The sequence below is a fragment of the Notamacropus eugenii genome, chromosome 5, assembly GCF_028372415.1.
Source record: "Notamacropus eugenii isolate mMacEug1 chromosome 5, mMacEug1.pri_v2, whole genome shotgun sequence".
In the NCBI taxonomy this organism is placed as follows: domain Eukaryota; kingdom Metazoa; phylum Chordata; class Mammalia; order Diprotodontia; family Macropodidae; genus Notamacropus; species Notamacropus eugenii.
Genome location: NC_092876.1, coordinates 404,889,557 through 404,904,170, shown reverse-complemented (window position 1 = coordinate 404,904,170; position 14,614 = coordinate 404,889,557). Strand labels below are relative to the sequence as shown.

Genomic DNA, 14,614 nt, shown 5'->3' with positions numbered 1-14,614 from the left:
TCCACCTCTAATTTCATTCCTGAGAATGGATGAATTTTAGATACCATCTTGCACTGTGGGCTCCAAACTATTTTCAGGGATAGTTCCAGAAAAATAATGCTGAGGTGAAGGGATAACTTGCATTAAAAGCAAAAAAACACATGAACAATCTGTACCTCATCCTGAAATGCATTTATTATCTCATTGGTGTGGGTCTTATCCATGTCCTCCCATAAGGTGTCCATGGGGGAACAGGGGAAGAATCTTGTCCGATGATGGCAGCCTTCTTTGCTTTCACTTGTGACATCACAAGGATAATAATGGACTAGGCTATGAGTTATTTCCTAATCTTACCCTAAGACCAGCTCATCTTCTTTTTCACTCCTACTTTCTTTAGATGACTCTGTTCTGAACTCTTTAGTAGATATTTGTAATGTCTTGTAGCCCACATATGTCACCTATTGCCCTTTGGGTCATTCCTCCTAATGATTTTTGAAATCCTTGTTATAATGTAAAAATCTACCCAAGATATGAGTCTGTAAGTACTGGTAATGGAACCTGTAATAAAGTCAGTATGACCGTATCCTCAGATTAGTAAGCAGTTTTGAAGGCTGGATCAACCCACAGGACCATGGTACAGAGCTGAGCATGGAAGACTCATGAAGAGTCAAAAACACATTAAGAAGTTTCTTAACATAACACATACCCTTCTCCCAAGAATCAAATGGGGGCTGTAGAAAAGCTCAAAAGGATTTAAGCCTTCTTGGTTATTACTTTTTTTTTTTATGACTTAGAAAAGGTACCTAATAAACATCAACATCTGAGGCAAAATGGATAGCGTCCACTAGCATTACAGGGTCATTTCTTTTTGCTTAAATTGAGAATTTCCTTCCCTAATTTATTCAATACAAAACACAACTGGCCAGGCCTCACTGTGTTATCTACTGTCTGTCTTTTAATTATTATTAATAGCTGACTTGTTTACAGTATTTTACGATGAGATATACCTCTCTCATTTGATTCTCCTTAACAACCCTATAATATAGCTAGGGAAATTATCATCATCTCCATTTGCAGATACAGAAATTGAGCCTCTAAGAAATCAAGGGCCTTGTCTAAGGTTACATAGAGTTGGAATTCAAACTGAGGACACCTGCAAACTTCAATTCCAGAGCTTCTGTACGTAAACTTCCACTTTTGCTTTTCTGCTAATCCAACTCTCCTATCACCACCAGAATAATGTTCTTAGGCATAGATCTGATCATATTATGTGTTTTGTTTTTAATAACAACAACAACAAAAAAACCTCAGTGGTTCCCAATTGAACTATAACATGAATTTCCCTAACATTTCTGGTCCCCCCTCAACCCAGTGCACTTCCACATTATCTCCACTGGAGCTACACTGCCCACCTCTGGAGCTCTTCATCATGCTCTGCACTCTCATCTTCAAGGCTTTTCTTGGGCTGTGCCCCAGGCCTAGAATCATCTCCTCTCTTTACCTATTAGATTCCTACCTGCTCTTTAAATCACAACTCAGATACAATCTCTTCTTGAAAGCCTTTCCAGATTCCCTAGTTTGAAAACAACTTTCCCCCAGAGCTCATCTTGTAACTTTCCAAGGTGCTAATTAGATCATATTGTATATGGTAGCTACCGACCTTGGTGTCATATTCCTTTACCAGACTCTGAGCTCTTAGAAGGCAGGTTTCTTAAACTTTGATCTCCCCCAGCACAGTTCTGTGCACACAATAGAGGTTTAATAGACTATGTTTTATGCATTAATAGACTATGTTTTATGCATTAACAGCTCCTTCTGTAGGCTATATTTAATTGGGATACTGGACACTTTATGTTAACTGATTACTTTTTTCTAGCCCTAAAATTCTCTTTCAGCGAATTCCTTATGGGATGATTTTTATGACAAAGCTAATTCTGAATCTGATGATTCTTTAAAGTATCTCTGATCTTGTCTTACCAAGGACATAAAGCATATGACCAATTGACAGTTAAAAATATAATGTATAATCTGTCATTTTATTCTGGTCTTTTCCTCTTTTGGTTGACCAAGTATCAACTTCCAGACAAAAAAAAAAATCCTCAATCAAAAGAAATGAATGCAAAGAAATGCTGTCTGTCTTTGCACTCAACACCTCCAGCCTTAGATGATTGAATTTATTAAATATTAGTAGAGTCTTGGTGAAAAAAAAAATTTGCAGTATACAAAGATGATTAAAATGCAGTTCAATATACCATAAACCTTTCTGGGTGTTTCAGTACCGCAGTGTTTCACTTAGAAGGGAAGAATATAATGTATACTTGTCAGTTATAAAAGGGGAAGTGAAAAATTATCCCATTAACATACAAATTTCCAAGCAGGTTGTAAGGGGAAAAAAAGCATATTGTTGCATGTTAAGTGGCTACAGTCTATATGGAAGGCCCTTACTGGTATTTGTATTCTCACCTTCTTTGGAGTTAACATGACCATAAGACAAATTATACTATTGAGCAAATAGAATAATAAAAATAAAACAAAACCTTTTTATTTAAAGTTAATTCCAGTTATTTTTACTCAAGGGTGATAAAAATGTCATTATGGCATAGTATCTGGATATATTTAAAACCCATTCTCATAGATAGACAAGTCATGCATCTTGCATCCTCTGTTGCAGTTAGCAGCTCCTGTACCAGTTCTAAATCCCTCAAACCACCCCCCAAAAAACCCCACAGAAATGCTGAAGTGAAGAGAACCTCTAAAATGTTTGTCCAACTTCTCAATTTACACATCAGGGAACTGAAGCAAAGAAAAGTTAAATGAATTGCCCAAGGAAAGGCAGCTAATTAATGAAATTCCAGAAATTACTACTAAAGTTTAAAAGGCCTGAATATAGTCCTGCAAGAATCAACCTTTCCAGAGAAAATAAAATAAAAATTGAGAGGTACATTGAAACAAAAGCCTTCTTTCCTAAGCTGACTGTATAATACCGTGCCATTTTAAAAAATGGCATACAATCATAAAACATTGACAACTAATCAAAAATTAGTATTTTAAGCAAAAGGCAATGTTGTTACTACCAACAGGGCAAAAATAATAAGCAATATCTCCTCAAAATGAGAAATCCTAAATTCTATACGGAAACTTTTTTTTTAAAAAGTGGATTACCTGGTAACTTTATACAGTTGTAAACTTTGGAAAATAAATATGCTAAAATTGGACCTGGACTTTTTTGTTATTCTCATCCCATTTAAAAAGCCAATGCCTTCTATTAGGGTGACATTAGGAAAAATGGGTCAGTTCTAGGAAGTGAATTTTTAATGAAAATATTCTCTTTCTATGCATCACTGATGCCACAACCTAGTTTTTCAGATTGAGATACAAAAACTACTTTTGAGGAAAACTAAATTTAAAAATAAGAAGTTCAGTTTTTAAACACTGCCAGTCATTTTTTTTAATATGTCTGAGAAATACAGGCTAAAATTCAGAGAAATATAGTCCCAATTAAATCACTTGTTTCATCCAAGCCCTTGAGACACAAAACCAAGAGCTATTACACAGACAGCAAATAATTGTTTTGAATTTTATTCCATTCTTACCTGCCCTGTCTATCTTTTAGTATGAATTAGCAGTGGAAAATCACAGGCATGTGGAAAGAAGCTGAAGCACACATGAAAATAAATTCCTGAAGAGAATGATTGGCATAGTCATTTTTCTTTTTCAAAGCCTTCCTTAATGTAGACTTTCTTTTAAATTCCTAATGTTTTAAAATAGTACACCCAGTGTTTTAAATCTGCTAGACTCATAAATCAAAAACTTGTCTGAAAAACATATCATTATAATGGCAGGATTTCAGGAGGAGTAATAACGGAATTTAAGAGAATAACTGAACAGCTTCAAGTTGCTTCACCCATTTGTTACAAAATGCCCTTTGGCACATGGGGTTTCCTTTGCTCTCACTTTTACTGTATAGGGGGAAAAAAAAAAACTAAACCAAAGCCAGAATGGATAGTAAGTCCTTTAGAAAAATGTATAATCTCGAGTGTTCGCTGTCATGCAGTATGCACTTTAACAATGTTCTAAAACAAGTGAGTCCAAATTACACCCAATTTAACTTATCAAGTAAGGAAATCACTGTCTTATTTTTCCACTAGGTCATGGTGAAAAAGGTCCTGTTTTATTCGGCATTATAGTTACATAACAGTTCTGTTTCTATTACTAGAAAGAATTTATTAAAATAATCCTGAAAGACATCTTTTCCCCCCTCCAATGATTTCCAGACTTGTCCTTTTCCTGCCAATCTCACACAAATCATCAAGCTGGTTTGACCTGTTGAAGTTGTCAAGGCACAAGCTCAGCTCTGCACAACAGCTACAGCTTGTAGTAAAGAGATCTACCAATTATGTCCCCTTAGTTAAAAAATACACAATCCCTTTATTGTATATTGCAACAGGAGAAATTAGCATTACAGACACAGAAGACTAGGACAGGGGAAAACTACTTCTGAATTGTCATTTAAAGTGAAAACCTATTGTTTATTTTCTGTAATACATAAAGTAATTTTAGCATTTACTTTTTAAAATAATATTGAATAGATGGGGACACACAATAAAAACAGGCCTTAAGATCAATAGTTTCATTCATTTCCAGGTTTGCTTATTGTCAGATAAAATAAAACAAGGAACAGTAGCCATCTTTTTTGATTATGTTGCAACACTGATCATGTGCCTTGATAAAGGAGTAACAGTTCATTAAATAGGATGTTGACATCATGTAGGGAAGACTTTGGATTGTCAATTTTAAAATCAATGTAATAGGCAATTAATAAAACTTAATTTTAAGTGCACTTCCACATGCTTTTGTCTCTAACATACCAAATTTCCTATCTTTCTTGCAATACACTTGGCTCACTACCATTTGGCTGAATATGCACTTTCCCCAGTAAATGTTAAAAACAAAACAACACAACTAAAATCTATACCCTTTCGTGTACTAACAAACAGGATTGGTTACTGAAACAGTATATTGCAAGACACGTGAAGACAACATACAGTGGCATGAGTTTTGTTTTGTTTTTTAATTTGTTGTGCTGTGACTAAAGTAAAGTTCTCAGGGCTGCAGTTAAAACATTCCAAGTTCTCCCTTCCATCTTTATTGATTCTCAAGATTTTGCACAGAAAACTCTTTGGGGGCCAGAACAGCAGTAATTGCATCACACTGTTTCCAGGACTTCAAGTTTTAAAAGCAAACTGTTCAAAAAAGTACAGTTCCTGATTTGAGTAGATACAGGGACAAAAAAATAGCACATACTTGAAGGTTACATGGGCTACAAATGATGGCAATATTTTCCTTGGGAAAGTACAGTTTTGTTGGTATTTTTTTTAAATACTCAAAAAGGCTCAACTTCAAGCAGTAATAAACACAAGCAAAAGTGATTTAACCCTTAAAATAAATATTCAGGAAAACCTCTCTGTACATACAAGTGAAAGAATATGTAACACTTTCACATGAAAAGAAAAAAATAAAGAATTTGTTCATACAAGCAGCTGAAATCTGCTGTTCCAGCCCTAATGTCCCCATTAAAGAAGGGAGGCACAAATACGGGTCATGTGACTACTGGAGCTCACTATCTCATGGCCTTTTTTGTACAGGGACATCATCACCACCAATTTTTATCCCTTTTGTTATATTTATTATTTTTTTTACAGCATGCCAAATCCTTTGGCATATGTGATGGCCTTCAACAATCTTTCTTTAAGTTTTTCTTTGCTGGAGTATTCCGGAAGCAAAAGGACATTAAAGCAAGTGTGAGATGTAGGCAACCTAAGTGAGAAGGAAAAAATGAAAAAGCATTAAGTCATGGAAAAATATAGTACACACACGCTGTGACCTGTGAAAAATGCATATTCCATTAAGTTGGTTAACCATTAATAAATCACACTACATCAAAGTATAACCATGAATCTCTTGCTCTTTATAATTTAAAATTATAAAAAATGAGATGCCCTGGCCTAAAAATATTCAAGGTCTAAAGAGTTTTTTCTGTTCAACTACCTGTAAATTACTCATTGCTACATATTTTAAAATCAATTTTAATTAAACATACTAATCTATATCTGGAAAGAAATGCTCCTTAGGGCAAATAAGACACAAGTGGGAGTACAGTAATTCCATTTCCCTATTGGAAACTCAAGAAGTAATGGCAAATGGCCAAACTCCTATGCCTGTATTTAACTCTTTTCTAAAAGAGTTATTACCTAACCAGTGACTTGAACAGAATCAAGCTGTGAATATTTTTTTGGAAAGTGAAAACCACAATAATTTGCTGAGCCAGAAAGTTAATGTTTTATTGAGCTGAAAGGTGAACCAAATTTTAAATGAGTAATAATAGCAATAATAATGAAGCTATACACTTCTTATAAACCAGTACAGATTGCAACTTCAAAATGTTTTTTGAAAAATACTTAAACTGAACCAAAATCATAACTGGTTCAAACAAATCCTTGAATATCACTGTAAAACTGTTCGGAGTATTATGTTTATACTTGAATAAGGTACATCTGGGGAACATGATAAGAGGTACTATATGTTCATGAATTCCATAATTACCTTTCGGTGTCTGGGCCATTTTTGGCTATAATCATCTTTAATTTCCCCAGTCCTCCCACAGGTGCTCTGTCTGTACCTGTTGTAAACTGCAAGAAGAGTCTTTTCTGCTCATCTGTAAACGAATGGACGATTTCCCAGAACTCTCTAAGTAGGGGAGAAAAATACACTGGTAAGTTCTATTTTAAAATTGTGTCATTTGCTACAGGATTACATTTATGAGCTTAGTAGTAAATTAATTTTCTGTTAAAAACAGTCTATTGCATAAAAAACACAATATCAAGCATGATTTACCTGCCAAGAGATGTGGCAGTCATGAGCCGCTACTTTAGAACAAACTCCTACATAAAATCTCACAGAAGACAGTAAAATATTATAAGCAGCATTGCCTCATACAACAATCATCACATAACAGTAAATTTATAAGATGCTTTCTAGGGTTCACAAAACCATCCTGAGGGTATTTAAGGATGAGGCAGCAAGGAGGATGACACACAGATGAACGACTGAAATGACCGGTCAACGTTTCTGTAACAAGCTCTTCCTTTAATAAGGACAGTGTGTGTACCATATTTCTATTTGACCTCCACAATCACGAGGACTGAAAGAGGAAGCTGAAACCATATTAAAGAAAACAAAAACGCAATTATCTGTTGGACTACACCAACCAGACACAGCAAAACCCAAGCTGAGGATGACGATTTTGAAGGCACTGATGAATCAATTCTGAATAGGGAAGAATGGGCAAAACTTCAGACCACCCTGTTACCAAATAAAAAATATTTAAAACTATCCAAACCATAACAATTTCTATAAAATTTTTATGACAACATTCACATACATTGAGAATACCTCCAAAAGAGAAATAGGAAAGGAAGAGGAAGACTTCCACAAAGTAAATCTTAAAGTAGCACATACTGAAAGAAAATATAGATAAGGCAAGAAATGCTTTGTTTATTGACTACACGTTTTAGAAGCATTGGTATCGCAGCTACACCACCTTAAAGGTCTTTATATAACAAATTGTCTCACAAAGTCTATGTAAAATCATGAGATTTCTTGAAAGATGTAACAGATAATTCTGTTCTATAACCTCTATCTGATTATGTGTATGATGAGAGACACAAACACAGGAAAATATATACTTGCCTAAAGGATCTAGCCACCACCACTAAATACGCTCAATACAGAGTCCAGATAAAATGAGGCATGATTAATAGGTGAAGCCCTATAGATATTCCTCTACGTGACTGACAACGTGCCCCAGAATAATGAACAACTTTGCAAATGAGACTGATAATCACTCTAATGAATTCAGCTTAGATATGCAAAAGGAAACAAAACAAGATGGATAAAGAAAGCCTACTGTTCAGACTATGCTATAGACTTAAATGAATGATCCACAGAGGGATACTCCATCAGCAAAACCTGAATAGTGTAACATGTAATAACCTGACCAGAAATTGCACATGGAAAATGAATTGGATCAAGAATTGAACAGGAAAATAACACTAGATTCCTTTTGTGCTTAGAAAAACCCAAACTTTGTCTCTGAAACAATGTCTATCTTGTTAACATCAATATTCTTGGGGTGAGGTCGTATCTGTTATATTTTTCAAGGAATCTCACGCTTGAGCAAGTTTATTCTAGGCACAGAGGATGGCTAGTACAAATACATGGAGAGATGGAGACACATGGTCATGTGAAAGCAAGAGAAACAAGTCCAGATAGGTTGTGATCATGGAATAGGGAGAGGGGAGGGAAGAAGGGACAGATGGTAAGGAGCTTTAAAAAAAAATAGGAGTTTCTATTTTATCCTGTAGGAGTAATGTGGAAAAGATCTGTACTTAAAGAAAATCACTTGGGCAGCAGAGTGTAAGGTGGACTATAGTGTTGAAACTTAAAGTAGGGAGAACAATAAGGAAGCTGCAGTAATAATGCAGGTGAGAGACAATATAATGGCTTGAACATAGGTATGTGAATAGAGAGAGAAATATGCAAGAGAAGCTGTGGAGGTAAAAACAGCAAGATTTGGAAAATGACTCGATATACTGGGCAAGGGAGAATATGAATTTGAAGATAATGCCAAGCTTATGAGACTGAAGGATAATAGTGCCTTCAAGAGAAAGGGGGAAGTTTGAAAGTGTGGGTGGGGGAGAAGATGAAGTCAGTTTTGTACATCCTGTGCTTGAGAAGTCTCTAAGACTCCCTCTTTTAAAATATCTAATAGGCAACTCTTGATGTGAGACTCAAGCTAAGAAGAGACATTGGGACTGTATAAAACAGATCTGTAAATTGTTTCCATAGAGATGAAAGCTAAACACAGAGGAAGATATAAGGTGAAGTGGGGTGAAGGGACAGGGAGTGAGAGGGGGAGACAGAGAGATGGGAGGGAGGGAAAGGAAAGAGGAAGGAGGAGGAAAGAAAAGAGAGAGCAGAGAGAAGGGAAAAGGGAGGACAGAATCTTGGAGCACAACCATACTGAGGGTCAGAGATGTGAGGAGCTAGTGAAGGAGATTCATTAGTCAGACAGGCTGCATGCAAACCAGCATAGAGCAATGTCAGGAAAACTCAGAAAGGAGTGACTATCAAAGAAGAGAGGGAGGTCAGCAGGGCCAAATGAAAGACGCAGAATGGGGAGAGAAGAGAGAGCGAACACCATCAGATTTGGAATTAGGAGGCTCTTGGTAAATTCAGAGAGGTCAGTTTGAGCTGAGGGATGAAATCAGAAGTCTGACTGCAGAAGGCTGAGGAGTGAGAGGAGAGGAAGTGAAGGCAGTGAGGACAGAGAGCTTTCTCAGGGAGTCTGACTCAGATTGGAAGGGTGGGGGGGATGGTGATCACAAGATGAGACTGAAGGACGACTGATGGACTGCCTGTATATTCTACACAATACCAGGAGACACAGAAGGCCCCACACCTTCCATGGAGAATTTAAGGGGGAAGATGGGAAAGACCTGCACAGAAAGACAGAGCAGATAGGCTGCAACCGATATCACTGTCAATGATGCACATCAATGATATCACAAATCTTAGTACTAATGTATCAACACAAGATGCAAACACAGCACACTGTAAAAATACTCTTGAAAAAGTTGTGTGCATAAAATGTCCTCAAGACAAACGTATGAAAATTATCAATACAGCAGAATCCCCTGTATGATGGTGGTATTGGGCTGAGGAGAAAACTTCACATGTTTCAGACTTGTGAAATGTGTGTTATAGTTATATTTGGAAGCTACCATGCGAATGACAATGTAAGTCAATCCCTGTGATAGAAGGCCAAGTGACAAAGAAAACACAACAAACCAAAGTAACTTTTTGTTATCTGTGTGAGTGGAAGGAAGCAGTGGCAGTGTCTGAGTGATCTGACTTCTCAAGGGAGAAAAACCTCTTGGCTCTGGGGTACGTGTGACAATTCATACTACATAAATACCAAATGACGGGCAGGATGGTGTAACAGAAAGAGCACTGATTTAGAGTTACAAGACATGGGTTTGGATCCCAACTGCTCTTCACTGTCTGTGTCACCTACGGCAGTCACTTCACCTCTCTCCATCTTAGTTTCCTTAGTTTAAAATAAGGAGGTTGAACCACACAGCCTCTCTAAACCGGAGGTCACACTGAATGCTAGTTATGATGGCAGTAAAGGGTCCCACATCCGAGCCCCAAATCTGTTTCTCACCCAGCTCCTGTTGTTTGAAGAGCTCCTAATGGGCAAATGGAAACCCTCAGAATCATCCTTACCCCCTTATTCTGTCTTATACTCTTACTTAAAAAAAGCAACTAATAGATAGTGAGATCCCTGTTTGGCAGCATCTGGTGGAAGTAGGGCCCGAAGAGTGATTTCTGTTGAATGAATGAAATCTCAAATATATGATTTCTATCCTAGAGGAAGTACTTAAACAGCAGACTATGAGAAGCTTGGCTACTTGAATAAAAGCAAAATCTAAGCTAAGTAGTGAACACAACATTAACTCATTTACTTATAAGAAAGCAGACTCTTCTGTTAATGTGGAACAAAACAAAAATAACCCACTACCTCCAAACTTATGGAGTCTCTTGGAAACATGAAGACTCTTTAAGTTCCCAAATCCTTTCTGTTAAGAAGCTACTTTGTCCTTGAGATTCCCGTGGTGGGTGAAAAAGCAGAGACGCTGATTGGAAAATTTTCCTAGAGAGTAAGCAGGAATGGGGATCACACTGAAAACTGTTGATAACTTTAGGACATCTAATCATGGCTTCATATTCATGCTAACAACGCTAATTTAGCAGACATAAGGAACTAGTGATCTGTCTCACTGCATTTCCTGAAATTTGTATTGTATACCTACCATTTCAAATGCTACTAAGCAGGAGAGATACAGAAATGGCCTGAGATCATGGTCCTAGCAATCAGCCAAGCTGGAGGTCATGGATTACCATGGCCCTCAGTCAAGTTTTGCTATGTTTTCAACATGGAAAAGAAGAACAGAGCTAACGTCAAAGTTTTCTCCCCCCTTGGGTAGCAGCGTCACTAAAAATATCAGACAACGTCTACTCTAAACAGATACTAAAACAGCTGGCCTGCAAATGGTGTGCTTGATTTATTTATCTTTATTTATGCAATAAATCAAAGCCCTGACTTGTATAAAGTAAATTCCCATGACTAATTTTAGAGACGAGGTCATTTACTGTTAAAGAATACATAAAGGGACCTAAAACATGAAATACCCTCCAGCCCCCATGGAGTGGCCAAAATGGTGCCATTCTAGACAGTATCTTACCTAATAATAAGAGAGTCCCTGGTATAGCCACCATCATACTCTGTGGTTTCTTCTAATGCTTGGAAGTCTAGATTCTGAAAACAAAAGAATATCTTTTAACATCTTCTGGACTAGCTTCTTTGGAATGAATCAGTGAATAAATGAGCTTTACTTTTTTAAAAAAAATATGTGCCTGCTTTCTTACCCGGCTTCCACAGATAAGCAGTTCAATTTCCTCTGGTCTGAATAAGTACTTCAAGGGAGACTCATTGGTCACCATATGAAAACCTCTCCGAAAGGCCTTGAACTGCTTTTCTACTGATTTATTGAGAATATAGTCAGCATAGAGACTGACAAATTCCTGAAGAAAAACATTAATCAAAGGAATTTATTGTCGCAGTGAAAACAAAAGGCAAAAACATTTGGGTAGTATATTTTTTCCCAAAGAAAGTCAGTTTCAAGAATATTTTAAAAACTCAATACAATGTTCATAGATATACACCTCATTATCTACAGAAATTCAATATACAGAAATTAAAACAATTTATGAATCTGGAAGCTAACTCAATCTAAAATATTTGAAGTCTTGGTTTACAAAATGTTGAAGTCTCCTCAGCTTTGTGTTGTCTGTCAGCATGTTCAGTCACTGTCTCTTATGTAGGTCTCTCCCTACCTTTTCTTCAAATAAGAGTATTTTCTTTAAAAAGGTAGTGGCTTCCACAAAATGATTTTCATGGAGACTAAGCAAGCAGAAAGTTACATGTTATTTTCCTGTAAAGTACTTGGAAAGCTAGGTGATTTTTTTTTTTTAGTCCTCTCATGTTTAGAGGATTGTATGTATCTAGAGGGGACCTCTTAGGATATCTAGTCCAACCCTTAAACTTTATACTTAAAGAAACTGAGGCACAGGGAAGTTAAGTGATTTGCCCAAGGTCATACAGATAGTAAAGACCAGAGATAGGATCTGAACCCATGTCTTCTGATTCCAGAGCCAGTGCCTCTTTCCACTGTACCATACTGTCTCCTTGTAATTATTTCTTCTATAGGTCCATAGGACATGGTACTAAAACATAAAATTAACTTTAAAGGTTCTATATTACAAGACTTATTTGGATGTTGGTATTTTGTCACAAATTTATTTTCTATGTTGCTGAACTGTGATTTTTTTTTTTCTGTTTTTGTCTTTTTTTACCCCAAGGGAACACCTTTCTTTCAATGGAAATCCGATTTACAGAAAACTTTACATAAACATAATTACTCTATAAAGAGATATGCACTAAGACAAAATACACAGGTATCATTTTGCTTGTGTGAATATACTGCAAACAAAGTTTCACAACACCTCTTCTATCAGACTCTTTCTCTCTACTCATTCTCCCTGGGATTATGACAACAGCCTCTAATAGTCTCCATTCCTGTCTTAAGTCTCACCATGCCAGTCCATCCTACACACACATACACACTCCCCTTACAATGTCACTCCTGTTACTGAATAAATTCTAGTGACTCCTTATCACCTTCAGGATAAAATATAAACTTCAGTTTAGCCTCTTCTCTAACTGTCTTTGGCCTCACTGTGCACTATTCTGCCTTCCTGTACCTGTAATTCATACAAACTGACCTTTTCTCTGTTCCTTTCACAAGATTCTCCATCTTTAAGTCTTTTCACTGTGCACACCTATTGCTAAAATAACTCCCTCCTTCAATTCTGCCTCATAGGCCAAGCACCACCAGCTACCAGAAACCTTTCCTCATCTCTCCAACTCTAATGCATTCCTTCCCAAAATACCTCATCTTTAATTAGATGGCATATATTAGTAATCAGACTTTCCATCTCTCTTATTACTCCTTGGGAGAAGGTGTTCTTTGATTCCTTTTATTTACATCTCCAGAGTGTGGCACAGTGGCCCACACATAGTAGGAATTTAACATTTGTTGACTGGTGGATTAAAAACTCCTATAAATTAAGTCAGCTGTGTGAAAAAAAACAAAAAAGCCCTACAAAAATCTTGACAATCATGTAAGGCAGCACTGCCTGAGTTTGCAAATGTATGACAAAAATATCTTAATCCACACGGTTTTTCCTTTCAAAACAAAAAAAAAGAAAACATGACCTAAGTCCTGGGTAAAATTGTAATGTCTTCGAAGTTTGTCTTCCAAGCACAGCCTCCTTCATTTATAACCTTATAAATCCCTTTGGTGATCATCAGTCTCTCAAATCTCTCGATCATTTTATCTTCACCTTAACCTCTACCTGAAGCACCTGAAAAGTTAAGTATAAACTACTGGCAGCTGTCCTGTCCTAAGTTTCTATGAAAAGTTTAGCTGTGTTGCTAAGTACAATACCATCAAACCTTCACCACTTGAACTAATAAATATCTCACTGTATTCACTTACATGTTTATGACACATAAAGATGTGTAAAACTCTGGTGTTTCTGTAAACATACTAACAGTAGCTCACTGTTCATGAAGAAACAGACTATGTGCTTATTATAAAACCCACAGTTCTTTGAAAGACGGTATTATAAATTGCCCTGCGTTACTCAAAAGATCAGAAAATGTGAACTTTAAGACTTAAATGAAAGTGGTTACTTGATCACTTAGCTTTTAGATGTAATGTTGAGATACTGATCTTAAAATACCCATAATACATGACGGACATTCTGCAATGCACAGAACTGAAGAGTAGTGAAGAACTCAAGGGATCAATTACCTTCCTGTTCTCATTTGTAATGGGAATCTTGTCACCATTCTCCTTTAGATCATACATCATTGGATTACCAAAGAGATCTGTCTGAGATATTTGGAAAGTGATCATCATATCATCTTCCACACTTCCCTCATACTCCAGCAAATCTTTTAAACTCTGATGAAGAACCTAAAAATTTAAGAAGGAAAAAAACACCGACAAAATGAGCCTGTTGGTGAATTTTAAATCATAACAAATAGTTAACAGAAATAGTTGAAAATGGGTATACCACATCATAATAAGCAGATCTCAGTAAAATACCCCATGTTTGAAAGAAAGGAAAGGACAGCAATCCACACTTGCTCTTGCTGCCACTATGTGACAGCATCACTTCTGAGATCTTTCAGCTATTGAAAGAGCTTCAATAAAGTTAAAACAATTTTTACATTAGTAGTGCTACCACTGTAGTTAATACCAACAGTTTGGAAATGTTAAACATAAATATTTTTATTGTTAATTGGATTCTTACACTTATATTAAGTGTAAGGGACAGAGTAAAAAAAAAAAATAAACCCAAAAAACCAAGAAACCAAACACTT

The 14,614-nt window shown here is 36.4% G+C and overlaps 1 protein-coding gene across 7 annotated transcripts in view; it reads right to left on the bottom strand.

Annotated features, from left to right (window-relative positions):
* Nucleotides 1–2,499: 2,499 nt before the first annotated feature.
* UBE3A (ubiquitin protein ligase E3A) overlaps nt 2,500–14,614 on the bottom strand; it is a 113,646-nt gene continuing 101,531 nt past the window's right edge. For 6 of the 7 annotated variants that reach the window (XM_072614585.1, XM_072614589.1, XM_072614588.1 and 3 more), the window contains 5 exons: nt 14,040–14,204; nt 11,530–11,685; nt 11,346–11,419; nt 6,583–6,726; nt 2,500–5,796 (listed from right to left, as the gene is read on the bottom strand). In XM_072614585.1, coding sequence (XP_072470686.1) covers nt 5,676–5,796; nt 6,583–6,726; nt 11,346–11,419; nt 11,530–11,685; nt 14,040–14,204 — 660 coding nt within the window. In that variant the 3' untranslated portion in view covers nt 2,500–5,675. Of the gene's footprint in view, nt 5,797–6,582; nt 6,727–10,621; nt 10,754–11,345; nt 11,420–11,529; nt 11,686–14,039; nt 14,205–14,614 lie in introns of those variants that run through there. The other variant, XM_072614590.1, reaches the window with a different exon arrangement.